This window comes from Gordionus sp. m RMFG-2023, chromosome 2 (genome assembly GCF_954871325.1).
Source record: "Gordionus sp. m RMFG-2023 chromosome 2, tfGorSpeb1-WG-v2, whole genome shotgun sequence".
NCBI lineage: Eukaryota > Metazoa > Nematomorpha > Gordioida > Chordodea > Parachordodidae > Gordionus > Gordionus sp. m RMFG-2023.
This window is the reverse complement of record NC_088776.1, coordinates 60,238,207-60,250,006: the sequence shown is the minus strand read 5'-3', so window position 1 is coordinate 60,250,006 and position 11,800 is coordinate 60,238,207. Positions and strand designations below refer to the sequence as shown.

At 27.3% G+C, this 11,800-nt stretch overlaps 1 protein-coding gene across 1 annotated transcript; it reads left to right on the top strand.

Moving 5' to 3' along the window:
* The first annotated feature begins 307 nt into the window (after positions 1-307).
* On the top strand, positions 308-5,364 carry LOC135924524 (uncharacterized). Its single transcript, XM_065459582.1, has 9 exons — positions 308-398; positions 710-871; positions 1,487-1,642; positions 1,687-1,851; positions 1,941-1,991; positions 2,566-2,610; positions 5,122-5,151; positions 5,202-5,240; positions 5,288-5,364. The coding sequence occupies exons 1-9, from the start codon at positions 308-310 to the stop codon at positions 5,362-5,364; spliced, it is 816 nt and encodes a 271-aa protein (XP_065315654.1).
* The last annotated feature ends 6,436 nt before the right edge of the window (positions 5,365-11,800 follow it).

The following is an 11,800-nucleotide window of genomic DNA, read 5'->3' as shown; positions in this document are numbered from 1 at the left end:
TACTAACTTTACAAAAAAAATTTGAGAGTAATCTGAAAGGATTGGATTGATTTTAAAATGATAGAAGATTTGGTAAAAATTTGGTTTTATTTTACTTTTAATATTTAAACAAGATTTATTCGAACATTGATTTTGTTTAATATTATTGATATATAAAACTAATAATATAAAGTAAGATCATAATATTGTGAATTTCTTGTTAGTATTCTAGAAACAATTATTCTATATTTTAATTATAATACATAAATTATTTTAATTTTTAAAGATTTATAAAAAATAGTTTTATTAAAAAACAAATATATACATTATGATTAATCTATCGACCAAATTATATTTTACCGTTATAGCTTTATATATTGGTGGAGTAACAACTTGTAAAAATTGCGGGAAGAAAACAGGTATACATATTTTCTTTCTTTCTTTCTTTCTTTCTTTCTTTCTTTCTTTCTTTCTTTCTTTCTTTCTTTCTTTCTTTCTTTCTTTCTTTCTTTCTTTCTTTCTTTCTTTCTTTCTTTCTTTCTTTCTTTCTTTCTTTCTTTCTTTCTTTCTTTCTTTCTTTCTTTCTTTCTTTCTTTCTTTCTTTCTTTCTTTCTTTCTTTCTTTCTTTCTTTCTTTCTTTCTTTCTTTCTTTCTTTCTTTCTTTCTCTCTCTTTCTTTCTTTATATAACAAACAATTTAAATCTATTCATTTCTATTTTTTTTAATTAAGACGTTTGTTCGATACCCAAAGGATGTGGATCAGGCAAAAATTTTGTTAAATTTGGTTATAGTATGTCCCAGGAAAGTTTGGATGAAGGCTCATCCAAGTCGTCAAATAAGGAATCTCATAAAAAGAAATCTAAAACCTCGCAACAATTGGCGTATGGCGAAAGTATACTCATTTATATCCTATACATCTATTTCACCTAATGTTGTTTTTTTACCCAAAACTTTTCAATATGAATTGTGTTGAATAATTTTGGTATAGAGTTAATCTTTCTTTCTTTCTTTCTTTCTTTCTTTCTTTCTTTCTTTCTTTCTTTCTTTCTTTCTTTCTTTCTTTCTTTCTTTCTTTCTTTCTTTCTTTCTTTCTTTCTTTCTTTCTTTCTTTCTTTCTTTCTTTCTTTCTTTCTTTTTTTCTTTCTTTCTTCTTAATTTACCCAATTTTTCTTCTTTTTTTTGGCTTAACGGACTAAATCAATATTATAAGGCTAAAAAAAATGTAAAATGCTAAGGTCTAGTTTATGGTAAGCGCTGATTAACGCGATATCTCTCAATATCAATTTATACAGCTATGCTTATCGTTAAGCGATAAATCGCACATAGTTTGAGCGACATATCGGTTTTTTTTGCGCTTAACTATAAACGGGGACAAAGGCTTTGAGGTTTAGCGAAAGATGGCAAAAAAGAGTAAGCCCGTCTTGATCCATTCTCTAGGCATAGATATTAGTCCTATATTATTCACTAGGCTACTATATTCTTATGCAAAATTAAAAAAATTAACAAGATGGTTGTAGTAATCCCTCTGGGTGTAGTGGAAGCAAAAACTTGGGTTATAGCGGTAACAATGAAGAATACGAGTCGGGCTCGTCTGAGTCGTCAAAAAGTGACTCCCATAAAAAACAATCTAAAACCTCCCAACAAATGGCTGCCCAGTCTGAAAGTTAGATATAATTTATCCTTAATTAAACCTTTTTTTTATTAAAGACGATTGCGATAACCCTGCCGGGTGTAAGGGAGGCAGAAAAAGTGTGAAAATATTAAGTTTTGGCGGGTCTAATAAATATTCAGAAGAAGGATCTTCGAAATCAGCGAATAGTAAAAAACATAGAAAGTCATCTAAAAGCTCGCAGCAAATATCATATGAGAAAAGTATACAAATTCATCTTTCCTATATAAATTTACACGTCATTTATAAAACAAAAAACGAAAAAATATTTTTTTTTTGTTTTGGTTAAAAGGCGATGGTTCTTGCGATAATCCAGCTGGGTGCCAGAAAATTTCAGTGATCGGTAAGCTTAACATAAATTTTACTGAATTATATATAAAATTGTATATAGTATACGTGTATATGTTAGCGTAGCGTCAATGCATTTATTTCCGGCAATGCGTTATTTTAGGATTTTACTAGAAATATATTCTATCATGTTTTGAATTACCTTATCTTATGAATTGTAGACATAATTTTGCTGTTAACTGTTTGAGTCATTTTACAATTTATAATATAAAAAATATATGGGAAAAATTATGTCGAATTTAAAAAGTTTCATAGAAAAAATTGCCCTAAAATTTATAGGCTAGGTAATTCCAAAACATGACGCCATACACTTTCGGTAAAATCAGATTTTTAAAATTTAAAAAAAACGTGCTCAAAAGAATGATTTAACGTTAGTTGACGCTAACACATATATATATAATTTCATATTTTTTGAAAATGTGTAATAGTTATTTAAAAAAATTAGTATAACCAAACGTATACAGCGTAAATATTTTGGTAACAATTAAGCCCACGAGAACACAATTTTGATAACAGTATAAAACTTTAGGTTATTAACAGATTATATATATTTTTTTAAATTTGTGTAGGTAACGCGAAGAAAGAAGGATGTGCTAGCGGGAGCAATTGCGAAAGTAAGTGCACAAATTCCTTACTAATTATTTTTTTAAAGAATATTAGGGGGTCTTTCTTTCTTTCTTTCTTTCTTCCTTCCTTCCTTCCTTCCTTCCTTCCTTCCTTCCTTCCTTCCTTCCTTCCTTCCTTCCTTCCTTCCTTCCTTCCTTCCTTCCTTCCTTCCTTCCTTCCTTCCTTCCTTCCTTCCTTCCTTCCTTCCTTCCTTTCTTTCTTTCTTTGTTTTTTTCTTAGAAATTTAGACCCAAAATAACACAATTTTTTTTTCCCATTCATTTATTTTTAAATACTCTATTATAAATACTCTATTATAAATACTCTATTATAAATACTCTATTATAAATACTCTATTATAAATACTCTATTTATATAATTTACAAGTAAAAAAAAATTAAAAATTGATTTATATTTAAAGCTATGTCCTTAAATATAAAATATCGAATCTCGAAAATTACGAGAAAAGGGAAAAAATAATTTGAGCCATTTTTAATGTAAAATTAAAATGTTGTCCTAAACGATTTTCTAATTCGCGAATGTTTAGTGATTCAGTTTTACGAATTGTGAAAATTTTAACATTTTATCATTAAAATCTTGAAATTTGTGAAATTTTTGCCCAAAAAAATAATGTCAAGTAATACAAAATATAGAATTAATAAATCATTCGTATCTAACATTTTGAATATTTTAAACGGAGAACTTAACAATATTTTGAAAATTTGATGGAAGATTTTGAATATGTTTCGTCTCTCAAAACTCACGAAAGTTATGCATTTTTTAAAACTTATGAGTAGTTTTTTTTTATATTTAGGACACAGCCTAAAATGATTTGTTTAATCGCGCAATCATACTATCTTCTAAAATATAATCTTTGAGATTTTTAAGCAAATTTAAATGTATTTTCAAAGAAGAAAATCTCCGTTCAACGCTGACCTAAAATAAATACCAATCTCTCTATAATATAAGTTACTGTACTTGTGTAACTGGTATATCAACAATGATTCTAGGTAAAATAATTAGTTCTGGAAACCGGAAATAGGAGAATTTTCTTTCCCAGAATTTTTCAAAATATTTGGTTCTCTTAACCCGCGAGACCAATTCGATAAAAGATTTGATAGGAATGCGTGGTTCCTATCTTTTATCTGATTATAATTTTTTTTCTTCTCTTTATCTGACAAGTAATTTTTCAAAGTTATAGTCAACAACTGTGTTATCATTATTATCAATACAACCATTGGATGTCGTAGTAACCTCCTCTATATGCTGCAGAGAATAGAGTTTTGTTTATGCCATAATTTATTAAGCTTGTTTTTTTGATCCATATTTAATACTCAATGGAACTTGATACCGAGAGCCTAAATATACAGAGGCATAAACTGCACTGTTTCGAAAAAATGATTTTGCTCTAGAATTTTTATTTTTTCCAATATTTCGAACGAAAAAGAAGTAGTTAATTTTCCTAATTCTAATCAAGATATAACCCACATCAATTGTTTTGTTTGCTATCGTAGTGTTGTTGTTTGTAGAGGTTCCGATAGAAATCGATACTAAACAAGATAAGCAACGTATTCCTATTATATAGCATATTGTTAAATTATCATTTATATATATTATTAACTTCTCTACAAAATTGGCCATATTTAACTTTCCATAATTGATATAAATCAACACGAGATAAACAACTTATTCCTAAAAAAATTTTTGACACCTTGAACCCTCACTTTTATAAAGATTTCATGTCCCAATTTGGATTCCGCAAAAAAACAACTTGGGTCAGGGGTTCATATTCCTAGATGAAAGCAAGGTTCCAAGGATTGCCTAAAACTCGATATACGCTCTCTTATTTATTTTCTAGATGCAAATATACCATAGTAACTTTTCTGGCCTTTCCTTATTATTCATGTAATATGCTTATGCCATCAATAAGGATTTTCATCTCAGCATCATCCAGGACATCTTAAAAATTTTAATTTCTCGATGTCTTTGCAACCACTTTGATGCATTATACCGAAAGGATGCTTAGCTAGCATTGATTGACAGATGCAGAGTTTTATTATCATCAATCTATCAGAGATTTTCTTAATTTCTGCTACAGTCGAGGGGTAAGATCGTAGGATGATACTTGCACCCTTGTAGTACAATTGTCTCCTTGTTTCTTACGTCTTTTGCATACATGTTATATCCATCGTTTTTTTGACTCAACTTGAATACCAATTCTCTAGTCTTACTTTTAAAAGTATTAATGTTGAAACAATTTTAATTTCTTTTTATCATGTAAAAATATATTTTTACTCCTATTTTCATTTTAAAAAAATAGAGAATTAGCTATCATCCTAAAGATTTAAAAAATTATCAAAAAAAATTTAGATTTTTAGATTCCGATACGCAAAATGTATCGGATCAAGATGAAAATATGATTAAAATTTCTAAAAGTTACTTCGATAATTCGATTCAGATGGAACCATACTTTAAACAATGTTTATTTAATATATTTTTTTTTTTGATTATATTTATAGGTGTTGAAATATCTTGCGACTCAGGATCATGTAAATAAAATAAAATATAATAATACTCTTTATCGTCTCTCTCTTTTTAGGCGAAGAAGCACCAGAAGAGGGGATTTGCGATCCCGCTTGTAAATAATATAATACATAATAATTATATTTACTGTCCTATTTTTAGGTCAAGAAAACAAGAAATTGGCTAAAAATTTCAATGCCAAAAATCGTATCTACAAGAAAAGGGCAAAATTTATATAAGCAAATGATGTTTATTTTATTTTTTTTTAAAAAAATTAAAATGTTATAATATATATTTTTAATGTATTTTTAATATTTATAAATTTAATATTTTAAATGAATTATCTTTTTATATGAATTATATTTATAAAGCTTAGAAAAAAAATAATATTTAGTTATGTAAATTATAATTATGAATAATTTGTTAAACATTTTTTTTAGAATGTAATTAATGTTAGCGTTTCGTTATACAAATTTATACATATTTTTTTTTATATTGATAATAATAATAATAAAGAAATTTTTATATATTATAATATTTTTTTAAAAAAATGTTTGGGGCAGGCTGGTCTGGGATTTATCGGGCCCGACAAATTATGCAAAATATTTCCGCAGGTCGGGATGAGATTTAATTATTATAGCCGGGTCGGTCAAAAATAACTAGAATACGGATCAAAAAAACCCGATAGACTTTGGGCGAACTGCGTTAAGAAAGAAGGTATCTAGATATACTCGTACAAATTTTTTTCATACTTATATCCAGGGTTCGTCGTTGTTCTCGAATAAAAAACTCCTATTACGAGAGCACAAAAATAAGAAAGAAAGAAGGAAGGAAAGAAAGAAAGAAGGAAAGAAAGAAAGAAAGAAAGAAAGAAAGAAAGAAAGAAAGAAAGAAAGAAAGAAAGAAAGAAAGAAAGAAAGAAAGAAAGAAAGAAAGAAAGAAAGAAAGAAAGAAAGAAAGAAAGAAAGAAAGAAAGAAAGAAAGAAAGAAAGAAAGAAAGAGAAGAAAGAAAGAAAGAAAGAAAGAAAGAAAGAAAGAAAGGAAAGAAGGAAAGAAAGAAAGAGTAAACAAGATCTATTTTTATCATTCTTTCGAACAAATTCGCAATGAAACTTTTTACGTTTCATTTCATAACAAAAATAAATTTAATTATTTTAAATTTGATTTAAAAAAAACATTCTTGATTTATGAATCGAACTGTAAAATTAAAAAAAAAATTTTTCATTTATTTAATTATATTTAGGAATGTTCTGGAAAAATTAGGGATTCACCGCACTTCTTCTCTTTTAGTGCCAAAATTTATTTTCCACAAGTTTAAAAGCATCCCGAAATTCAGTCCTAGCCTATCCTTGGAATTTAACTCTATTTAAGTTATTATATTGATATCGAAATTATTTACCATTCATATAATCAACAAACGGTTTAAATCAAATAGAAAATAAAACGCCACTGAAAATGCAACCCTTGTAACGTTTGACGGTGTGTTTACCTATCTTTCGATCTCATTGTGCAAGTGTATTTCAAAAAGCGCTAAACAAAATATTGAATAAGGTTTAAGAATATGTTTTATTCGGTAATCCGTTTTTTTTCCAGCAATATGTTATTTTTTTCAACTTTGGTAGAGCGCGTATGTTTAAATTTAAAAATTTGATTACATCAGAGAAATATCATGTTTGGAATACCTATTCTAATAATACATTGCTGGAAAAAAAACATACTAACATATATGTGAAATACGAAGAAAGCTAAGAGAAATTTTTTTTTGTGAACGGGAAGTAATTTAAAAAATAAGAATTTACATCAGGATTTTAATAATTAATACATATACTAGTAGAGTTGCTAAAAAAAATACTTTTTAAATAGATCTAAATATAGATAGGCCATTTAAAAACATATCTAGATACGGATAATTTTTATCATACTTATATCTCCAGGGTTCGTCATTGTTTTCGAACAAAAAATTCTTATTATGAGAGCATAAAAATATGTAAACAAGATAATAATAAAAAAAATGTCAATAACTCCATAATATTATCATTTCTTTCCAACAAATTCGCCTTTAAAGCGAGCAGTGGCGTAGCTACGGGGGTGGTTGTTGGGTTTGGACCCCTCCCAGGGCAAAAATTTATTTTTAGATTATACCTTCAAAAGACTTATAAGTGGTGACTTTATATCAAATAAATACCAATAACATTTATATTTTTCTGTTTTGATGTTTGTGGAAGGATATTATATTACTATTGAAATTATTCTGGATAGTATTATTATAAAGTCATTGAGAATAATCTACAAAATTATAAAACAAATTATTGATGCATTTAAAAAATATATTTATTATATATTATCGAAGATATGGTTATGATTTGTAAGATAAACCCGGCCGAAGGCCCAAGTTGCTTTTATATGTATGGATCTCCTCTAAGGAAAATTCCTAGCTACGCCACTTAAAGCGAGCATTTATTTAAAAAATCTATGCATTACACTTATAATTTATTGTTAAATATGGATTTATATTTATAATTATTTTATTTATACTAGGTGTTGCTTGGCATATATTGCAATTGATTTCATTCATTCGTTGTATTTTATTAAAATGATTATTTATTAACATATTAAACATTAAACATTTAACACAATTATATTATACTAGTTGATAACCCATCAAGAATGACGGGAATAAAAAAATCATGAACTATTACAGGAACGCTTGCCTTTAAAACGATAAGTCATGGGTTCGAATCCCGTTATATACAAAAAATTTTCTTAAAATTTAACATTAGAGAGATATAGTCTCCATCGATTTATTTAACATTAAGAAGATAGGAAAGTTGATAGGAAAAATAAAAATTAACATTAAGATAGGAAAGTTGATGAGAAAAATAAAAATTAACATTAAGGATATACAAAAACGTTCATTTCTTGATTACGGTGATTATAAATATAGATTATTTCATTCACATGACACAAGATTAAGAGTTTGATTGATTGTAAAAGTGTATATAAACATATGATTTATAGTTGTGATAGTGATATTTTTAGATAAATTAAATAAAATAAATTTTGTGTTTGACAATTCCCTGCTACCTTAACATTTATTCATTAAAACTCATACGATTATCTATAAAATTATTTTAAAAAATTCAAAGTAAATTTATTTCGTTAAAATAATTTTGTGCTTTAATAAATAATGGGCATCATGGCTGAGCAAGAATTTATAATATTCTTTTATAGTGTGTGTTGTATCTGTCTATTTATAATTGACATTTATGGACGTTTTTCAATATATTTTGATTTTTCGAGAAGAATAGAATTGTTTTAATTTTTTCTTTTGTTTTAAAAAAATTTTTAATCATATGATTATGTGTTATTATATTTAAATGAAAAAAAAATAAAGATAATTTAAACAGGTTGTAATATCGATATTTTGATATTAATATTTATATTTAAAATGAAATGCTTGGAATGATATTATTGGTATATATAAAATATTTTTAAATGTGATAATAAGAACAAATTGAGCATTTGCGTTTGCAGTACGTTGTTTAACATACATGATAAAGATATCCTTCACAATTTTGAAGTGATATCTATAGATTTAAATGGGGGAAAATAATAATATTTAATGAATATTTATATATTTAAGTTTTAATACTTTATATATTTAAGTTTTAATACTTTATATACAAATATGTTTTTTTTTATTATATTAGACTTAATATTTTATTAATATATATTTAATTAAATTATATGCTCATAATGAATTTTACATTCAAAATATTTTTATCTTTGTTAAATAAATGTATATTTAAATGTTTCTTAAAAAGTATCTAAAAACAGATACAGATACATCTAAAATAGTATCTAGATAAACACACCACATTTTATATCATTTTAACAACTCTGCATACTAGTCATTTTTTTTTAATTTTGTTAAAATAAATTTAAAATAATTTCCACGGATACGGTTACGAGGCCAGCTCAATATCATTACGCATAGGAAATAGTAGTGTTGTTAAAACTCGATTTTTTAAAATATTTAATCCAATAATTTAGCCAAAAATACTATTCAGCAAGTCTGAAGATTTAGCTCGCCAGAAAGGTTTAGAACATTTATTAAAGAAATCTAGGGGCTTGCATAATATTATTTTGGGATCGATTAAATATAGCCTTTAAACAACACTAGGAAGATAGGGCTTGAATCAAATTTTTTTAAAAAAATAAATTTATATATTAAATTTAAAAAAAACTTATACAAAAAATGCAAAGTTTAATTTGAATCTCAAATAAATTTTAAAAAAAAGTTTTGTACCATACGAAAAATTTATGCGCTCAAGATTAAAAACTTATAGAAGACTGATCTAGTTAGTGTTGTTAAACGGCTCGTTTTGAGCCGATTTTAAAAACGGCTAAATCAATATTTCATCCAGAATAATATTACGCAAGCCTGAAGATTTTGTTTGTAGAAGGAACAAAGGTTTGGACATCTATTAACGAAATCATGAGGCTTAGCAAATATTTATCCGGCTAAAATATTGAGTTAGCCGTTTTTATAAATCGGCTCAAAACGAGCCAACAACACTAGATCTAGTTACTTCTACTCCGGTGAGGGGGCATGGCATGAGATCATCATCTAAATATAAAAGAGGTTATAGGAGGAAGAGTGGGAATGTTAAGGAGATATCGTCATTTGAATATTTCGTTTTGGTAGGAGATTAAAATTTAAAAGGAACTATTAAATTTATCAAACTGATTAAAAAAAAAATGGTATGTACAGCTAATTTTACTAAATATATTTTCATTTATTTTGATACAAAACACTAAATATTTCTAAGGATTCCCAAAATTTTTCTGGAGCGCCGCGTTCCATTATATGATAATAATAAATGATGAGTTTGCTTGCCAGTTATCCAACACCATGTGTTTATCTATAATAGGTTTCTTGTATATAATCGTATCTTTCGTAATCGGCGTAATCATCCATAGAATTTTGAGACAGGTCTTGCTGAAAGTAGGATCTAGTAGCGTCTTTTCTAAATATTTGATTCGGCATTGTGGAATAGGAATAGTCGGTGTCGTAAGTATAATTATAGTCGAAATCGTAGTAAACCTCGTAAAAAAATTTCAGGTATTGCTTCTGCATCTCCCTCAAATCCACGGTGTCTGTCAAAATTAAAAAAAAATATATATAGTTAAATTAATATAAAGCTTTCTATTTTAATAATATTTATTAACGCCTCATTTATAGTAGGAGCGTTTTGATCTCGAAAATGCGATAAATTAATCGCTGAGTTAAATTTAAGAAGCCAATAATAAGGTATAATTTTTTGATAAATACTGAGCGAAATAATGAAATCGCGAAAACTGTTCGCGTATATAAAAACAGAGTATTATATAGCTTTGGACGAATCAGGTGTGAATTCGCCATCGACCTAACTTTCGCGTCGCTATAGCGAATCGCGCTAACTATAGATGCAGTATAAGTGTTAATGGCTAAAAAATAATGATTATAAAAAAAATATATTTCGCATCGTCGTGTTTATATCGGAGACTCCAAACTAAGCGAATTATTTAAGCGGAACTAATTACCGTGACTTTAATACCCCCTTTAGAAAGTAGCTCGTTAAAATTAGCTAAAAAATTTTTGTTCACCAAATATTATGAATGAATGTTAATTTAACACAACACTCATAGTTAACGCGATATTCCCGGCGGAAGTATACGAAATTTGTATCAATATGTAAAAATTAAAAATGCTGAAAAGAATGATAAGCCTAGGATAGAAAATCCTATGAGGTTGGGAGACAGAGATTTCAGATTTCTATCTGCAGTATTTGTCGAGTACCCCTAACACGAAAGAATGGGAGATATATCCCAATATTATTATATATTTTTGTATATTTCGCCGCGAATTTGCGCTAACTGTGAATGCAGGGTAAGACATATTAGTTAGTAATGTGCGGCGTCCCGGGTGTGGAAATTGAATAATATTAATTTTGAATTCATTCGTAGCAAGTTTTTCAGTGAGATGGTATGAGATTATAAATTTTTAAACCTCCTAATATTGTTTTTTAATCATTATAATATACTAAACCTTTCTATATGTTTTTAATTTGTAATGAATTAGCAAATTGTTGCAAAAAAAATAATAAAGTAAATATAACCTGTATGAAATACATAATTGGGATCGAAGTAATTCAACGATTTTCGCATAACTTCTAAGTCTTTAGGAACAAAAGCGGTTTTTTTAAATGCTATCTGTTTCCAAGGAATCATATAGTATAACTCCGAGTTACCTGGTGGATAGAAAGGAGAGATACATAATATTATAGTCGCTTAACATGCTAATAAGGGTAGATTAGCAACAAATAAAAAATATTTTTTCTGAATTAAAAGAGACCGAGGATGAATTGAATAAGACAATCGGTAATCGGTCCGGAACAGCTGCTAACTTTGGCTAACCATCATGACCTCTATGATTGGCATATTTTTACCCCGTGAAGCCATTGAAGATCACCCACAATTTTCAAGACACTTGTGTATCGGTGTACAGAGGAAACATTCTCACCTCCTTAGAGGCATTATTTTTTTTCCTAGAGGAATTATTTGAAATTGAAATTTTATGATTGTTATATGTTACCCAAAGTAATTTATATTTTTTTTCATGAGGATGATTTA

Bases quoted from the DNA above. Each gene is read 5' to 3' on its own strand.
- LOC135924524 (XM_065459582.1), top strand. From the start codon at position 308: ATGATTAATCTATCGACCAAATTATATTTTACCGTTATAGCTTTATAT. The intron at 1,643-1,686 runs GTTAGATATAAT...TTTTTATTAAAG, and splicing joins AATGGCTGCCCAGTCTGAAA to ACGATTGCGATAACCCTGCC. The intron at 1,852-1,940 runs GTATACAAATTC...TTTGGTTAAAAG, and splicing joins GCAAATATCATATGAGAAAA to GCGATGGTTCTTGCGATAAT.